Source organism: Heptranchias perlo, chromosome 31, assembly GCF_035084215.1.
Source record: "Heptranchias perlo isolate sHepPer1 chromosome 31, sHepPer1.hap1, whole genome shotgun sequence".
Lineage (NCBI taxonomy): Eukaryota > Metazoa > Chordata > Chondrichthyes > Hexanchiformes > Hexanchidae > Heptranchias > Heptranchias perlo.
The window spans coordinates 35747839-35767600 of record NC_090355.1 but is presented as its reverse complement, the minus strand read 5'-3'; the positions used below and the strand labels follow the sequence as shown (position 1 = coordinate 35767600).

Genomic DNA, 19762 nt, shown 5'->3' with positions numbered 1-19762 from the left:
AACAACACTCAAGAAGCTCGACACCATCCAAGATAAAGCAGCCCGCTTGATTGGCACCCCATCCACCACCCTAAACATTCACTCCCTTCACCACCGGCGCACTGTGGCTGCAGTGTGTACCATCCACAGGATGCACTGCAGCAACTTGCCAAGGCTTCTTCGACAGCACCTCCCAAACCCGCGACCTCTACCACCTAGAAGGACAAGGGCAGCAGGCACATGGGAACAACACCACCTGCACGTTCCCCTCCAAGTCACACACCATCCCGACTTGGAAATATATCGCCGTTCCTTCATTGTCGCTGGGTCAAAATCCTGGAACTCCCTTCCTACCAGCACTGTGGGAGAACCGTCACCACACGGACTGCAGCGGTTCAAGAAGGCGGCTCACCACCACCTTCTCAAGGGCAATTAGGGATGGGCAATAAATGCCGGCCTCGCCAGCGACGCCCACATCCCATGAACGAATAAAAAAAAGGCCCGGAGGGCTGAATGGCCTACTCTTGCTCCTATTTTATATGTTTCCATGTTTCTATCTTCCCCACTCTCCCCCTGTCCCTCCTCACCCTCTCCCACATCCTCCATACCCCTTCCCCATGGCTGCTGAGTCTGACCCCACTGAACAGCAGAGGGGCACCTCCTCGGCTGCAAACTCTGCCCTCAGTTCATGCAAAAAGGGCGTTGAATGCTGGTCACTGGTCACTGGTCGCTGGTCACTGGTCCCCAGTCACTGGTCGCTGGTCACTGGTCCCCAGTCACCGGTCAATGGTCGCTGGTCACTGGTCCCCAGTCACTGGTCACTGGTCCCCAGTCACCGGTCAATGGTCGCTGGTCACTGGTCCCCTGTCACTGGTCACTGGTCCTTCGATGCCATTTTCTCTGCTATTTCCATATCCATTACTGACCAGATTGAATTTTACTTTGTTTCCTTGTCAGTAATTTCTCTAAAATCAGCACAGGGCGATTGCAGAATTTCTCAATAAACTCGGGTGAAGCAATGTGACCAGAATCCCCAATAACACACTGCCTATTGCAGCATTACACATCAGCAGAGCATGCCCTAAATACCCCAACATTTCACAACATCACTTTTTAGTAATTGTGTTTGCAATTTTTTATTCCCAGAAACTGTCAACTCTCTGATTTTTTTCTATGCATGGGACAGTGTAGAGGGAGCTTTACTGTGTATCTAACCCGTGCTGTACCTGCCCTGGGAGTGTTTGATGGGACAGTGTAAAGGGAGCTTTAATCTGTATCTAACCCTGTACCTGCCCTGGGAGTGTTTGATGGGACAGTGTAGAGGGAGCTTTACTCTGTATCTAACTCGTGCTGTACCTGCCCTGGGAGTGTTTGATGGGACAGTGTAAAGGGAGCTTTACTCTGTATCTAACCCGTGCTGTACCTGCCCTGGGAGTGTTTGATGGGACAGTGTAGAGGGAGCTTTACTCTGTATCTAACCCGTGCTGTACCTGCCCTGGGAGTGTTTGATGGGACGGTGTAGAGGGAGCTTTTCTCTGTATCTAACCGTGTACCTGCTCTGGGAGTGTTTGATTGGACAGTGTAGAGGGAGCTTTAGTCTGAATCTAACCCGCGCTGCACCTGCCCTGGGAGTGTTTGATGGGACAGTGTAGAGGGAGCTTTTCTCTGTATCTAACCCTGTACCTGCCCTGGGAGTGTTTGATGGGACAGTGTAGAGGGAGCTTTACTCTGTATCTAACCCTGTACCTGCCCTGGGAGTGTTTGATGGGACAGTGTAGAGGGAGCTTTACTCTGTATCTAACCCGTGCTGTACCTGCCCTGGGAGTGTTTGATTGGACAGTATAGAGAGAGATTTACTCTGTGCCCAGCGTTTGGATGAAGTCCTGGGTGGGTAGGCGGAGCCTCAGAAGGAATCTGGACCTTCTGGAGAAAGGGACGGAATTTTCGAAGGTAAATATCACCAGCACAGGCCCAGTGAGCTGTCGAACGTCACGGCCACGGAAAGTTACGAGCAGGATCTCAATCTTTGCAGAGATCTCAATCGGAGCAAAATTAGGCATTCCATAATTGTCCTGGGTTAGTTTGGAGTGGGGAGCGGGGGGGCATGGATTAAATTAGCCAGAGCTCCAATTTCTTATGTTTATCCAGAGAGTTGCTCTGAGTTGTGGATATTGGGTCAGGATAGGATTGTGCTCGGGTGTGATGCACCCCAATTGTGAATAGCGCGTGAACCCTCACTATGTGGATTGATATATTCGCACTTGGTTCTAATGCTAAGAGGAGCTGAGAGATGAGATCTCCAGGAGAGGACAGAAGTGTCAGGGTGGGAGTGGAATCCACGAAAGCTTTTAAAAGGAAAGTGGATAAACATTCGTCAAAGAAATATTTAAAATCGTACAGTTAACGGTGAAGGGAGTGGGACCAAGGGGATTGCTCTTTCAGAGAACTGGGACAAGCATTCTGGGCCGACTGGAGAACGGGCAAGGAAATGGGACTAAGAAACAGGAGGAGGCCATTCAGCCCCTCGAGTCTGTTCCACCATTCAATTAGATCATGGATGATCTGTACCTCAACCCCATTTTCCCGCCTTTGCTCCAAATCCCCCGATACCCCAACCCAACAAAAATCTCTCAATCTCAGTCTTAAAAGCTCCAATTGACCCCCAGCATCCACAGCCTTTTTGGGGGAGAGAGTTCCAGATTCCCACTCCCCTTTGTGTGATGAAGTGCTTCCTGACATCACCCCTGAACGGCCCGGCTCTAATTTTAAGGTTCTGCCCCCTTGTTCTGGACTCCCCCCACCAGAGGAAATAGTTTCTCTCTATCGACCCTATCGAATGCCTTTAACATTTTAAACACCTCAATTAGATCACTCCTCAACCTTCTAAACTCAAGGGAATACAAGCCTAATCAATGCAACCTGTCCTCGTAATTTAACCCTTTAAGCCCCGGTATCCAGGGGATTAACTCTTTCAAAGATTGTCGGCATTGTAAGCAGTGTAGATGAAAACATAAAATTACAAAGCGATATTGATAGATTAGGTGAATGGGCAAAACTGTGGCAAATGGAATTCAATGTAGACAAATGTGAGGTCATCCACTTTGGATCAAAAAAGGATAGAACAGGGTACTTTCTAAATGGTAAAAAGTTAAAAACAGTGGATGTCCAAAGGGACTTAGGGGTTCAGGTACATAGATCTTTGAAGTGTCACGAACAGGTGCAGAAAATAATCAAGAAGACTAATGGAATGTTGGCCTTCATATCTAGAGGACTGGAGTACAAGGGGGCAGAAGTTATGCTACAGCTATACAAAACCCTGGTTAGACCGCACCTGGAGTACTGTGAGCAGTTCTGGGCACCGCACCTTCAGAAGGACATATTGGCCTTGGAGGGAGTGCAGCGTAGGTTTACTAGAATGATACCTGGACTTCAAGGGTTAAGTTACGAGGAGAGATTACACAAATTGGGGTTGTATTCTCTCGAGTTTCAAAGGTTAAGGGGTGATCTGATCGAAGTTTATAAGATATTAAGGGGAACGGATAGGGTGGATAGAGAGAAACTATTTCCGCTGGTTGGGGATTCTAGGAGTAGGGGGCACAGTCTAAAAATTAGAGCCAGACCTTTCAGGAGTGAGATTAGAAAACATTTCTACACACAAAGGGTGGTAGAAGTTTGGAACTCTCTTCCGCAAACGGCAATTGATACTAGCTCAATTGTTAAATTTAAATGTGAGATAGATAGCTTTTTGGCAACCAAAGGTATTAAGGCAGGTATATGGAGTTAGATCACAGATCAGCCATGATCTTATCAAATGGGGGATCAGGCACGAGGGGCTGAATGGCCTCCTCCTGCGGTGTAAAAAAATCTGTGATTCCAGGAGTTAACAAGTTCCCACCTGTGGCCTGTTGGAGGAAATCTCATTTTCCACCGCACGATTTTTTGGAGATTTCACTCGAGGGTTCAGTGTTTTCACTTCCTCATGGTGCGGAGGTATTGAGACACTGTCCAGGGTCAGTGCTAACAACCAGAATCACATTTTGCAAAAATTCCACGGCAGCCAGTTCCGCAGCTGATTTTCAAGATGAGTAATTTCTGTAAACTGACGAAACTCCTTGAAGAGGAAATTAAGAGAGAAACCAGACAGAATAAAAGTGGATTGGTCGATAGAGCAAAGACTTCACTCCATCCCAAGATGAGGAACTCACTGCTAAAGGTCCCGACTCCTCATCAGTACAGCACCTTCCGAGACATCATTAACCAGCAGGAGACGCAAACAGGGTAAGAAGTAGGAACCTCCTTTTTAAACCTGAATTCTATATATTTGAACCAAAGCGTTTCAGGACAAAAAAAAAGTTTTAAAAAAAAATATCTGGCGATAGTTTGTAGCTCAGAGTTTGTCGGACATTAACTGTGAACCTTTCTCTTTCGTTCTGGGGATGTGGGTGTCGCTGGCGAGGCCGGCATTTATTGCCCGTCCCCGAGTTGCCCTGAGAAGGTGGTGATTAGCCGCCGCCTTCTTGACTCGCTGGTAGCGGGTTTGGTACAACTGAGTGTCCACTTCAGAGGGCAGTTGGTGTGGGGACTGGAGTCACGTATAGGCCCAGACCGGGTAAGGACGGCGGGTTTCCTTCCCTAAAGGACATTAATGAACCAGTTGGGTTTTTACGACAATCCGACAGCTTCACGGTCACTTTCACTGATCCCAGCTTTTTATTTCCAGATTTTTTAAGAACTAAATTTAAATTCTCAAACTACCCACGGTGGGATTTGAACCGACGTTGCTAGTCTATTAACATAATCACTAAACCACCGTACTGAGCCTGTTTATTTGGATGTATTAAATGCCAGGGTGAAAATACTGGACCAATAATTGTCCCACAAACACATTAACAAGGTGACAGCTTTGGATCAGTGAGCAGCACTCTCGCCTCTAAGTCAAAAGGTCATGGGTTCACATCCCCACTCCAGAGATTTGAGCCCATATTCCAGGCTGACACTCTCGGTGCAGTACTGAGGGAGCACCGCACTGTCGGAGGGTCAGTACTGAGGGAGCGCTGCACTGTCGGAGGGTCAGTACTGAGGGAGTGCTGTACTGTCGGAGGGCCAGTACTGAGCTAGCGCCGCACTGTCGGAGGGTCAGTACTGAGGGAGCGCCGCACTGTCGGAGGGTCAGTACTGAGGGAGCGCCGCACTGTCGGAGGGTCAGTACTGAGGGAGTGCTGTACTGTCGGAGGGTCAGTACTGAGGGAGCGCCACACTGTCGGAGGGTCAGTACTGAGGGAGCACCGCACTGTCGGAGGGTCAGTACTGAGGGAGCGCCGCACTGTCGGAGGGTCAGTACTGAGGGAGCGCCGCACTGTCGGAGGGTCAGTACTGAGGGAGCGCCACACTGTCGGAGGGTCAATACTGAGGGACCGCTGCACTGTCGGAGGGTCAGTACTGAGGGAGTGCTGCACTGTCGGAGGGTCAGTATTGAGGGACCGCTGCACTGTCGGAGGGTCAGTGCTGAGGGAGCGCTGCACTGTCGGAGGGTCAGTATTGAGGGAGTGCTGCACTGTTGGAGGTGCCGTCTTTCGGATGAGACGTTAAACCGAGGCCCCGTCTGCCCTCTCGGGTGGACCAAATGGCCTGTTCCTTTGCTGTAAATTCTATGATAGATGATGGACGCACAGGGCTGTAGTCGGGAGGTTCAATTTCCAGCTTTCGTTACACTGCAGACAGACAGCTTTAATCCGGATATTTCTTCCAGGACTGTCTGCAACAGGTGGATGTACCTCGCTGTGTTTACCGCTGTGTTGGGAAATCTAAGCTTCGGCTATGCAATGGTCTACACCGCTCCCCTGGTCCCCAAACTGCAGGATTCACCCAACCCGAACCTTCGACTGAATGACAAAAAGGCCTCCTTGTTTACAGTAAGCAAAGAAAGCAACTGTTGTGATGTATTTTGGGGGATGAAGGGCAGAGTCAATTTGTTGGGACAGTGTAGAGGGAGCTTTACTCTGTATCTAACCCTGTACCTGCTCTGGGAGTGTTTGATGGGACAGTGTCGAGGGAGCTTTACTCTGTATCTAACCTGTGCTGTACCTGCCCTGGGAGTGTTTGATGGGACAGTGTCGAGGGAGCTTTACTCTGTATCTAACCCGTGCTGTACCTGCCCTGGGAGTGTTTGATGGGACAGTGTAGAGGGAGCTTTACTCTGTATCTAACCCTGTACCTGCCCTGGGAGTGTTTGATGGGACAGTGTAGAGGGAGCTTTACTCTGTATCTAACCCTGTACCTGCCCTGGGAGTGTTTGATGGGACAGTGTAGAGGGAGCTTTACTCTGTATCTAACCTGTGCCTGACCCTGTGCTTTGTCCGTGTTGTTTTACAGTCGGTGTTCACCTTGGGGACAGCGGCTGGAGGTCTGAGCACTATGCTGCTCAACGACTTGCTGGGCCGTAAGTTGACCATCATGGTGTCCAGCCTGCCCTCGGCGCTTGGCTTTTTGATCATGGGCAGTGCCCAGGCTGTGTGGATGCTGGATGTTGGCCGGGCATTGACGGGCATCGCAGGGGGAATGGCCGCTGCCTCCATTCCGGTAAGAATGCAATGGATAACTCGTCGTCAATCCCTGAACTCTCGGGAAACAGCTCATTGCCGGGTCTGGGAATTGGAGATGTAGGGTCAAGGGTCGCAGGGCAGGGCAACACCCAGGCTGAACAGAGTCGGTGAGGGACACGGCAAATTGGGAAGCAGGTCAGATGATGGCACGCCTGGATTTTAAATCATGTACTCTGAAGGGGGAAGGGAAAGTCAAGTGAGGGAAGTCCCAGTGTTTTGGAAATCCTTGTTACAGTCGGAGTGATGCCACATGTTTGTATTTCAACAGAGTGAGAACGCAGGGAGGAGGAACTGTTTACAGGGATTTTTTTGTACATTCATTCTGGGGATGTGGGCATTGCAGGCAAGGCCGGCATTTATAGCCCATCCCTAATTAAGGGGAAGCTACATAAACACACGTGGGAGAAAGGAATAGAAGGATATGCTGATAGGGTGAGATGAAGTAGGGAAGGAGGAGGCTCATGTGGGGCATAAACGCCGACCTGTTGGGCCGAATGGCCTGTTTCTGTGCTGTACATTCGATGTAATCCTATATAATTCTAGTTGCCCCTTGAGAAGGTGGTGGTGAGCCGCCTTCTTGAACCGCTGCAGTCCGTGTGGTGAAGGTTCTCCCACAGTGCTGTTAGGAAGGGAGTTCCAGGATTTTGACCCAGCGACAATGAAGGAACGGCGACATATTTCCAAGTCAGGATGGTGTGTGACTTGGAGGGGAACGTGCAGGTGGTGTTGTTCCCATGTACCTGCTGCTCTTGTCCTTCTAGCTGGTAGAGGTTGCGGCTTTGGGAGGTGCTGTCAGGTGGGTTATCGGGAGCGTTAAGAGGGGCAATGGAGAAAAATTTAGGGATGCAAAATAGTAATAGACAGAGAAAGTCTAGAAAGATTATGCTAGAAGGTTGGAGAGTCAAGGCAAGAGAGAAATCATCATCAGGAACAAACTTTTGCTTGGAGTATCTGTTTGGCTCTGACCCTCCGACAGTGCAGCGCTCCCTCAGTACTGACCCTCTGACAGTGCAGCGCTCCCTCAGTACTGACCCTCCAACAGTGCAGCGCTCCCTCAGTACTGACCCTCCGACAGTGCAGCGCTCCCTCAGTACTGACCCTCCGACAGTGCAGCGCTCCCTCAGTACTGACCCTCCGACAGTGCGGCGCTCCCTCAGTACTGACCCTCCGACAGTGCAGCGCTCCCTCAGTACTGACCCTCCGACAGTGCGGCGCTCCCTCAGTACTGACCCTCCGACAGTGCAGCGCTCCCTCAGTACTGACACTGGGTGTGACAGCTTGGATTATGTGTTTCAAGTCTCTGGAGTGTGGCTTTTGACTCAGAGATAACCCACTGAGCCAAGGTGAACATCAAGATGTGTTGGTATCAGCAGCTTGAAATATCTGCAGATTAACGGGACTTAAACTTTCTCTGCGTCCCCCTGTTTCCCAAGGCCCCATGGTATCCACCCACACAGCTGACAGGGATGAAATGCTCAGACCCTGCTTAGGGTAGTTGGCAGCTCACACGACAGCAAATGTACAGCGAGACGTAAAGTGTCTTGTTCCTCTTTTCCAGGTTTACATTTCTGAGATATCACTGGCCGAGCTGAGAGGAAGACTGGGAGCTGGGCCGCAGTTCATGAGTGTCTGTGGATCGTTCCTGCTCTTCGCATTGGGTGAGAGATTCTATAGAATGGGAATGAATGGTCCATGGGTTTGGGCCTTTGGGATTGTGTACAATGGGAGTGAATGGGAAGGGGTTTAATCCATTGGGATCGTGTACAATGGGAGTAAATGGGAAGGGTTTTGGGCCTTTGGGATTGTGTACAATGGGAGTGAATGGGAAGGGATTTGGTCCATTGGGATTGTGTACAATGGGAGTAAATGGGAAGGGATTTGGTCCATTGGGATTCTATACAATGGGAGTGAATGAGAAGGGATTTAATCCATTGGGATTGTGAACAATGGGAGTAAATGGGAAGGGGTTTGGTCCATTGGGATTGTGTGCAGCGGGAGTGAATGGGAAGGGGTTTGGTCCATTGGGATTGTGTACAATGGGAGTGAATGGGAAGGGGTTTGGTCCATTGGGATTGTGTACAATGGGAGTAAATGGGAAGGGGTTTGGTCCATTGGGATTGTGTACAATGGGAGTAAATGGGAAGGGGTTTGGTCCATTGGGATTGTGTGCAGTGGGAGTGAATGGGAAGGGGTTTGGTCCATTGGGATTGTGTACAGTGGGAGTGAATGGGAAGGGGTTTGGTCCATTGGGATTGTGTACAGTGGGAGTGAATGGGAAGGGGTCTGAGTTATAATCTGTTGAGTTCATGTTCTATTACTGGAAAGATATTCAGCGATTCGAGAGTAAAATTGAGGCTAAGCCTTTTTGTTCTTTCTTAGACCTGGTCCTGCCATGGCGTTGGCTGGCTGTTGTGGGGGCTTTTATACCGGCCATAATGATTATTATTCTTTGCTTCATGCCGGAATCCCCTCGCTATTTAATCTCCAAACACCGCACGGACGAGGCCATACAGTCACTGGTGTGGCTTCGGGGAGCTGAGGCCAATTTCCAACTCGAATACAAGGAGATCCAAGAGTCACTGAGCAGAAATGTAAGTGGTCGTTCTATTTAGCTCAGACTGAAATCTTAATGTCCAGTTTACTTGCCTTTCCCCCCTCCTCTCCTGAAGGTGCCGACTCCCAACTGGGCCATGGGTTCCATAGAGACTAGCAGCCCTCCGATACCTCACCCAAGCGGCCATGCCTGTTGTGCGAGCCTGAGACATTTGACCATGGGGGGCTTCGCAGCCAAGGCCGATTCTGCCCTCACCCAGCAAGGGGGTCACTGGACAGAAATCAGGAAGGAGCTGGAATCCTTGCTGATTTATCTCCTCCCTAACCCTTGAGAGCAGAGACTAACTATGGACTCTCAATGGCCATCCCAGCACAGACCAGAGGGCTGAAACTGAGACCTCCTTGATTGTAGGGCTCAGTATCACATCGGGTGGTCTCTTTACCCACTGAGCCATCTCGGGAGGCAGTATTTTTGTTTCATTAAGTGTACACAGAGTCAAAAGGGTCGCAGTGTCGGCCCTGGCTCAGTGGGCAGCACTCTCGCCTCTGAGTCGGAAGGTTGTGGGTTCAAGTCCCACTCCAGAGACTTGAGCACAAAATCCAGGCCAACACTCACAGTGCAACACTGAGGGAGTGTCTTTTGGATGAGATGTTAAACCGAGGCCCCGTCTGCCCCTCTCAGGATGTAAAAGACTCCACGGACACTATTTCAAAGTGGAGCAGGGGGGAGTTCTCCCTGGTGTCCTGGGGCCAATATTTATCCCTCAACCAACATCACTAAAAACAGATTATCTGGTCATTATCTCACTGCTGTTTGTGGGATCTTGCTGTGCGCAAATTGGCTGCTGCTTTTCCTACATTACAACAGTGACTACACTTCAAAAGTACTTTATTGGCAGTAAAGCGCTTTGGGACGTCCAGAGGTGGTGAAAGGCGCAACAGAAATGCAAGTCCTTTCTTTGAGTTTTTGCACACTCACTTTTCCTTTTCTTGCGATGAGATTTTGGCTCTGTTCCCCGCTCAGGTCACACGGATATCGTGCGCCGACCTACGCCAGCCCTTCATCTACAAACCCGTGCTGACTGCTGTCATCATGAGGATTATTCAGCAACTCAGTGGGATCACAGTTATCCTCTTCAACATGCAGCTCATCTTTAAAAGTACGAAAGTCATCCTGGTAAGTACCAGCGTAGGACTCTGTCGTCAGCCAAACAGCCAGGGGCTTATTCATTCTCGGGGTGTGGGCGTCACTGGCAAGGCCGGCATTTATTGCCCATCCCTAGTTACTCTCTCTGTAACCTCCTCCAGCCCTACACCCCTCAAAGATCTCTGCCCTCCTCCAATTCCGGCCTCTTTCCCGTCACCCACATCCTTCACTCCACCATTGGCGGCCGTGCCTTCAGCTGCCTCAAACAACATCACCAAAACAGATGACCTGGTCATTGCCACATTGCTGTTTGTGGGATCATGCTGTGCGCAAATTGGCTGCCAAGTTTCCTACATTACAACAGTGACTACACTTCAAAAAGTACTTCACTGGCTGTAAAGCACTCTGGGACGTCCTGAGGTGGTGAAAGGGGCGATAGAAATGCAAGACTTTCCTTTATTCATACAACTGAAAGGCTTGCTAGCCCTCTTCAGAGGACAGTTAAAATTCAACCACATTGGTGTGGTCTCGAGTCACACATACTTCTCTCTTTCTATCTCTCACTTTTTCTCGCTCTCTTCCTCTCTCTTTTTTTCTATCTCTCTTCCTCCTATTTTTCGCTCTGTCTCTTTTTCTTTCTCCCTCCTCTCTCTCTCTCCCTCCTCTCTATTTCTCACTCTCCCTCTCCCTCGCACTAACGGAAGGTGTTTTCTGTTAGAAACCTGACGTCGATGCAGTGCTGACTGCGGTGATTCGGATTGTGTCCGTGTGTATCGCCGCCTGGCTGATGGATAAAGCTGGAAGACGAAAACTTCTCTTTGTATCAGGTAGATTGGAACAGGAACTTTATCGTGTCAAAAGTGTAACTGCCTTGGCTCCCTCGATGACTCAGCCCGCTGTGGTACTGAGCCACACTGACCAGGGAGGGTCCAGCTCCCATCGCGGGTCCGCGCTGAGTCAGCCGGGGTGATGCTACGGTTTGCTAAAATTGGTCTCGGTTCGCCTGGGTTAGGGAGGGGGGAGAATGAGCTGGGGCTCCTGCTCCTGACCACTGTCCAGAGGCCCCTGCAAGACAGTTTCAGACTCGGCTGCAATGCCTCCAATGGTCCAATAGCTTGGTGGCTCTCACTGTTCCAGTTGCACATCTGGAGAATGGCTCTTGGGGGTGAGGTTACTGGAGAACGGCTAATGCTTGCAGTCCTGGGAGAGCCAGCGCCTCCAGGACCGGGGAGGGGAGACCGACCCCTGTTTAAACTCTGTCACTAATCCTGTGGGGATCTGACCAGTCTCGACTGGGCTCCTCCCGACTGTAATCAGGGAACGATGCTTCCTCCCCTCGAGGCTGTTATTGACGGGACCTTGTCTGGAGAGTTGCTGAGCGCAGATTAGGGAGATTGAGAGCAGCCTGTAACCCTGGAACTGATTGGCCTGATGTCTCGGTCCCAGAGCTGGGTCTCAGGGAAGGGGGAGCAGGATAACCCAACAACTGACCTTTACATTCAGGCTCCTCCCGGGGGCGGGGTTCATTGGTCCCAGTCAGGTTATCTATGGGGTGGGGGGAGTGAGACAGAGCACTCCCCGTCTTCAACGCTCCTGGAATTCACTGAGCTGTGTTGCAGGCTCAACAAATTCAGGAGAAATTTTTTTACTCACCGAGTTGTTATGATCTGGAACGCGCTGCCTGAAAGGGCGGTGGAAGCAGATTCAATAATAACTTTCAAAAGGAGAAAATTGCAGGGCTGTGGGGAAAGAGCAGGGGGATGGGTCCAATTGGATAGCTCTTTCAAAGAGCCGGCACAGGCACGATGGGCTGAATGGCCTCTTTCTGTGCTGTAAGATTCTATGACTCCTCCAATCAAAGTACACAACAGGGTAGGATGTGGGTGTGGGGGAGGGATGGTATCAACTGGGGAAGGAGGAGTAAGAGGGAAAGGACAAGACCATTACCACACCGCATAAAAACTATCCAGCGACACATAGCCAAAAGAGCAGGGGGTGAATACACTTCCCAGCTCATCTCCCAGATACTTGTTTACATACTCTGAGCCCAATTCTATGGGGTTCTGAATATCAGCAGAACTGGGTAGGCTCTTTTTTTTATTATTTATTCTCGGGATGTGGGCGTCGCTGGCAGGGCCTGAATTTATTGCCCATCCCCTAGTTGCCCTGAGAAGGTGGTGATGGGCCGCCTTCTTGAACCACTGGTAGCAGGTTCGATACAAATGAGGGGTCACTTCAGAGGGCAGTTAAGAGTCAATCACGTTGGTGCGGGGACTGGAGTCACATATAGGCCCAGACCGGGTAAGGACGGCAGGTTTCCTTCCCGAAAGGACGTTAGTGAACCGGTTGGGTTTTTACGACAATCCGACAGCTTCACGGACACTTTTACTGATCCCAGCTTTTTATTTCCAGATCTCATAAAGTGGATTTAAATTCATAAACTGCCCACGGTGGGATTTGAACTCACGTTCTCTGGATTACTAGTCCAGTAACGCAACCACTACCTTTCAACATATGGATCAGCCCACACATGGTTTATAATCACTTTAACCATCAAGAAATCCCATTTCTCTTTCTTCTCCCCCTACCAGGTGCAATCATGTTCATCTCCACATTTGCTTTTGGAATCTACGTCAAGCTGGATGGACTACAGAGTAACCACACCACCATCAATAACATTTCCTCTGTGCACCGAGACCATTTCACAGTTGAGCATCTATTTCAACACAAAATGTCACATTGGCTGACCGTGATTCCTCTAATCAGTGTCATGCTTTACATATTCGGTAGGTCCCTCTGAGGAGTGTTTGATGGGACAGTGTAGAGGGAGCTTTACTCTGTATCTAACCCGTGCTGTACCTGCCCTGGGAGTGTTTGATGGGACAGTGTAGAGGGAGCTTTACTCTGTATCTAACCCTGTACCTGCCCTGGGAGTGTTTGATGGGACAGTGTAGAGGGAGCTTTACTCTGTATCTAACCCGTGCTGTACCTGCCCTGGGAGTGTTTGATGGGACAGTGTAGAGGGAGCTTTACTCTGTATCTAACCCTGTACCTGCCCTGGGAGTGTTTGATGGGACAGTGTAGAGGGAGCTTTACTCTGTATCTAACCCGTGCTGTACCTGCCCTGGGAGTGTTTGATGGGACAGTGTAGAGGGAGCTTTACTCTGTATCTAACCCTGTACCTGCCCTGGGAGTGTTTGATGGGACAGTGTAGAGGGAGCTTTACTCTGTATCTAACCCGTGCTGTACCTGCCCTGGGAGTGTTTGATGGGACAGTGTAGAGGGAGCTTTACTCTGTATCTAACCCTGTACCTGCCCTGGGAGTGTTTGATGGGACAGTGTAGAGGGAGCTTTACTCTGTATCTAACCCTGTACCTGCCCTGGGAGTGTTTGATGGGACAGTGTAGAGGGAGCTTTACTCTGTATCTAACCCTGTACCTGCCCTGGGAGTGTTTGATGGGACAGTGTAGAGGGAGCTTTACTCTGTATTTAACCCGTGCTGTACCTGCCCTGGGAGTGTTTGACGGGACAGTGTGGAGGTGATTGTGTTGCTGTAACCAGGACGAAGGGTTCAAATCCCAAGAGCATCAAATTAAAACATGTAGAAATTAGGAATAAAGAAAGACTTCAAGGAGAAGTTTCTCATCCGAAGGGTAATGGAGGTGTGGAGTTGGTGAGGAGGGCAGTCACTGAAGCGACAGTGTAAATGGGTTCAGGAGGTAATTGGATGTACTTCCGCTGGGAGAAGGGATTGAGTGAGAAGGGAAGGTTGGTGGGGAAGGTGAGATCCATCGAACGCGATAGGTTCACTGGGCCTAATGGCCCTTATTTTGTTGCTAAAATTTCTCATGCTCCTTTGCTGTTTGAACCCCTTTTGTCCACCTGATCTATGTGGTTGAAGGCCGTGTTTCCTTTTGACCTGTACACAGGCTACGCCCTGGGCTGGGGACCAATCACCTGGCTCCTGATGTCGGAGATCCTTCCGATCAAAGTCCGTGGATTGGCGTCGGGATTGTGTGTCGTCGTCAGCTGGATCGTTGCATTCTTCTTGACGGATCAGTTTTTGGCAGCGAAGGTTTGTTTGTTTTAGGAACTTGTGCTTAGAATCTGCTCCCTCGCGGTCGCTGAGATCTCCTCGCTTTGATTATCTCTGCGGGTGGGAGAGAAGCTTCCCGGATCTATCTTCCCATGAATTGGCCAAAGGTTTTTTTCCCTCTGTTATTTTCTGCCTCTCCCAGGATATTAATTGGCTGCTTGTGGGCGGAGTGCGATAGGAACAGGAGGAGGCCATTCAGCCCCTCAAGCCTGTTACTTTTTTTTTATTCGTTCATGGGATGTGGGCGTCGCTGGTGAGGCCGGCATTTATTGCTTATCCCTAATTGCCCTTGAGAAGGTGGTGATGAGCCGCCTTCTTGAACCGCTGCAGTCCGTGTGGTGAAGGTTCTCCCACAGTGCTGTTAGGAAGGGAGTTCCAGGATTTTGACCCAGCGACGATGATGGAACTGCGATATATTTCCAAGTCGGGCTGGTGTGTGACTTGGAGGGGAATGTGCAGGCGGGTGTTGTTCCCATGCACCTGCTGCCCTTGTCCATCTAGGTGGTAGAGGTCACGGGTTTGGGAGGTGCTGTCGAAGAAGCCTTGGCGAGTTGCTACAGTGCATCCTGTGGATGGTACACACTGCAGCCACGGTGCGCTGGTAGTGGAGGGAGTGAATGTTTAGGGTGGTGGATGGGGTGCCAATCAAGCGGGCTGCTTTATCCTGGATGGTGTTGAGCTTCGAGTGTTGTTGGAGCTGCACTCATCCAGGCAAGTGGAGAGTATTCCATCACACTCCTGACTTGTGCCTTGTAGATGGTGGGAAGGCTTTGGGGAGTCAGGAGGTGAGTCACTCGCCGCAGAATACCCAGCCTCTGACCTGCTCTTGCAGCCACAGTATTTATATGGCTGGTCCAGTTAAGTTTCTGGTCAATGATGACCCCCGGGATGTTGATGGTGGGGGATTCAGCGATGGTAACGGCGTTCAATGTCAAGGGGAGGTGGTTAGACTCTCTCTTGTTGGAGATGGTCATTGCCTGGCACAAATGTTACTTGCCAGTTATCAGCCCAAGCCTGGATGTTGTCCAGTTCTTGCTGCATGCGGGCACGGACTGCTTCATTATTTGAGGGGTTGCGAATGGAACTGAACACTGTGCAATCATCAGTGAACATCCCTATTTCTGACCTTATGATGGAGTGAAGGTCATTGATGAAGCAGCTGAAGATGGTTGGGCCTAGGACACTGCCCTGAGGAACTCCTGCAGCAATGTCCTAGGAACAGGAGGAGGCCATTCAGCCCCTCGAGCCTGTTTCGCCATTCAATTAGATCACGGCTGATCTATACCTAAACCCCATTTTCCCGCCTTTGCTCCATATCCCCTGATACCCGACAAAAATCTATCGATCTCAGTCTTGAAAGCTCCAATTGACCCACAACCTTTTGGGGGAGAGTTCCAGATTCCCACTCCCCTTTGTGTGAAGAAGTGCTTCCTGACATCACCCCTGAATGGCCTGGCTCGAATTTTAAGGTTCTGCCCCCTTGTTCTGGACTCCCCCCACCAGAGGAAATAGTTTCTCTCTATCGACCCTATCAAATCCTTCAATCATCTTAAACACCTCAATTAGATCACCCCTTAATCTTCCATACCCTAGGGAATATACTGGGTACAGTAGCATAGTGGTTATGTTACTGGACTAGTAATCTGGAGTCATGAGTTCAAATCCCACAACAGCAGCTGGGGAATTTAAATTCAATTAATTAAATAAAAACTGGAATTAAAAAAAAACTAGTATCAGTAATGGTGGTCACGAAACTACCAGATTGTTGTTAAAAACTCATCTGGTTCACTGATGCCCTTTAGGGAAGGAAACCTGCTGTCCTGGTCTGGTCTGGCCTATATGTGACTCCAGACCCACAGCAATGTGGTTGATTCTTAATCGCCCTCTGAACTGACCTGGCAAGCCACTCAGTCAAGAAGGAAATTTGGGATGGGCAATAAATGCTGGCCTTGCCAGCGACGCCCACATCCCATGAACAAATAAAAAAAATACAAGCCTAGTCTATGCGACCTGTTCCCCACTGTGTCATCGGTGGGCAGCACTCTCGCCTCTGAGTCAGAAGATCGTGGGTTCAAGACCCACTCCAGAGAATGGAGCATCCAGGCTGACACTCCCAGTGCAGTACCGAGGGAGCGCTGCACTGACGGAGAAGCCGTCTTTCGGATGAAACATTAAACCGAGGCCCCGCCTGCCCTCTCCCACGGCGTTATTTCAAAGAAGAGCAGGGGAGGTGTCCTGGGGCTAACACTTATCTCTCAACCAACACTGCCAAAACAGATTATCTGGTCATTTATCTCATTGCTGTTTCCTACATTACAACAATGACTACACTTCAAAAAGTACCTCAATTGCGAAAGGTGCTTTATAAATGCATGTCTATCTTTCTCATAATTTAACCCTTTTGCCCTGATAAAAGGGTTAAAGTTTGAAGGGGGCCTTTATGAATGAGAGTCCGGTGAGAGTCCGTGCCTTTAGGAGAGGGAGGAGGCAAATCTGGAGGACAAAATACATGAATTTTAAAATAACCTTTCCTTTTGCAGCATACCTTTGGACTCGCTGTTCCCTTTCTATTCTTCGCTGTGATTTCCTTGCTGAGTATAATATTTACGGCCGTCTGCATTCCTGAAACTAAAGGGAAAACCTTGGAGCAAATTGAGGATGAGTTCAGGAACACGAGAGCCCCCAAAAGCGACGACAACAGCTGACGTGGGACCCAGACGTTGAAAAGCTGAAAGTTAACGGAATGCAATCATTAGCTCGCTCTCTCTCTCACGGGCAGACTAATCCTCAACTACAATGATTAATTTTACACTTTACTTCCTCACACTAGTCTGGTCTAGGAGGACTGTGTGTGTGTGTGTGTGCGGCTGATGTGCCTGTTCTGGACACGATGTGTGGCACTCTCCCCACCCTGTACCCTTCAGGACTGAGGTTCGTGAACTGGATGTGCATTTTAGATGTCCCCCTCAAACACTCCCATGGCCCCCGCTGGGGGGAAGTGCACGGCCCGTGGAGGGAACGGGTGTGATGGGCTGAACGGTCCTTTTTTTTTCTTCTGTGCTCCATCACTGATACCGAACACAAGCTGAGAGTGTTGAATCCACTGAAATAATTTCCACAACTCCCTGTCTGCAGCTGGTGAGCGATGGCGGTGTTGTTTAAAAGCTGCTTTAAACCAACTAAATTACACTGTAACAAAGCTTGGATCTCCTCAAACTGTGGAACGGTTTTACGTGGCTTGTAAATATACTGAGTACCATATCTATTCAGACTGTAAACATTTGGATTTATGTAAAGAATGGGGTGTGAATCAGTCATTGGTACAAAATGAAACATATCTGAATAAATATGAACCAACAGTGTTCTCATCCCACACTCACCTGACGAAGGAGGAAGCTCCGAAAGCTTGTGATTTTCAAATAAAACAGTTGGACTATAACCTGGTGTTGTAAGATTCCTTCCATTTCTCATCTATCACCACATACAAAGAATAACAGATACCCAGGAGTGAGTTACAGACTGGAATCTAATCGAGGGGTTCGGGAGGTTTATATATAGAATAACAGATACCCGGGAGTGAGTTACAGACTGGAATCTAATCGAGGGGTTCGGGGGGTTTACATATAGAATAACAGATACCCGGGAGTGAGTTACAGACTGGAATCTAATCGAGGGGTTCGGGAGGTTTATATATAGAATAACAGATACCCGGGAGTGAGTTACAGACTGGAATCTAATCGAGGGGTTCGGGGGGTTTATATATAGAATAACAGATACCCGGGAGTGAGTTACAGACTGGAATCTAATCGAGGGGTTCGGGGGGTTTATATATAGAACAGATACCCGGGAGTGAGTTACAGACTGGAATCTAATCGAGGGGTTCGGGGGGTTTATATATAGAATAACAGATACCCAGGAGTGAGTTACAGACTGGAATCTAATCGAGGGGTTTATATATAGAACAGATACCCGGGAGTGAGTTACAGACTGGAATCTAATCGAGGGGTTTATATATAGAATAACAGATACCCGGGAGTGAGTTACACACTAGAATCTAATCGAGGGGTTCGGGGGGTTTACATATAGAATAACAGATACCCGGGAGTGAGTTACAGACTGGAATCTAATCGAGGGGTTTATATATAGAATAACAGATACCCGGGAGTGAGTTACAGACTAGAATCTAATCGAGGGGTTCGGGGGTTTATATATAGAATAACAGATACCCGGGAGTGAGTTACACACTAGAATCTAATCGAGGGGTTCGGGGGGTTTATATATAGAATAACAGATACGCGGGAGTGAGTTACAGACTAGAATCTAATCGAGGGGTTCGGGGGTTTATATATAGAATAACAGATACCCGGGAGTGAGTTACAGACTGGAATCTAATCGAGGGGTTTATATATAGAATAACAGATACCCGGGAGTGAGTTACAGGCTGGAATCTAATCGAGGGGTTCGGGGAGTTTATATATAGAATAACAGATACCCGGGAGTGAGTTACACACTAGAATCTAATCGAGGGGTTCGGGGAGTTTATATATAGAATAACAGATACCCGGGAGTGAGTTACACACTAGAATCTAATCGAGGGGTTTATATATAGAACAACAGATACCCGGGAGTGAGTTACAGGCTGGAATCTAATCGAGGGGTTCGGGGAGTTTATATATAGAATAACAGATACCCGGGAGTGAGTTACACACTAGAATCTAATCGAGGGGTTCGGGGAGTTTATATATAGAATAACAGATACCCGGGAGTGAGTTACACACTAGAATCTAATCGAGGGGTTTATATATAGAACAACAGATACCCGGGAGTGAGTTACAGGCTGGAATCTAATCGAGGGGTTCGGGGGGTTTATATATAGAATAACAGATACCCAGGAGTGAGTTACAGACTGGAATCTAATCGAGGGGTTCGGGGGGTTTATATATAGAATAACAGATACCCGGGAGTGAGTTACACACTAGAATCTAATCGAGGGGTTCGGGGAGTTTATATATAGAATAACAGATACCCGGGAGTGAGTTACACACTAGAATCTAATCGAGGGGTTCGGGGGGTTTATATATAGAATAACAGATACCCGGGAGTGAGTTACAGGCTGGAATCTAATCGAGGGGTTTATATATAGAATAACAGATACCCGGGAGTGAGTTACAGGCTGGAATCTAATCTACGCTGAACGGCAGAGTTTATAAAACTAACAGAACCTTGAACATCAGCTTCAACTCAAATGTCCGAGTAAAGTCTGTACCTGATACTTTGGCCACTCTCTCCTTGTGGCAAATTGGTTTTTGTCAGGTGTGCAAGTTGAATTTTTTTACTTATAATTTCTCTGATGCTGTAACAGTCTTCCAACAAGTCAGACACAGA

General features: G+C 48.9%; 1 protein-coding gene across 1 annotated transcript; it reads left to right on the top strand.

Moving 5' to 3' along the window:
- Positions 1-3843: 3843 nt before the first annotated feature.
- On the top strand, positions 3844-17816 carry slc2a6 (solute carrier family 2 member 6). Its single transcript, XM_067970000.1, has 10 exons — positions 3844-4257; positions 5729-5891; positions 6352-6558; positions 8140-8239; positions 8961-9172; positions 10159-10311; positions 11000-11108; positions 12873-13067; positions 14211-14356; positions 16918-17816. Exons 1-10 carry the CDS (start codon positions 4061-4063, stop codon positions 17080-17082), a joined length of 1647 nt encoding a protein of 548 aa, XP_067826101.1. The 5' UTR covers positions 3844-4060; the 3' UTR covers positions 17083-17816.
- The last annotated feature ends 1946 nt before the right edge of the window (positions 17817-19762 follow it).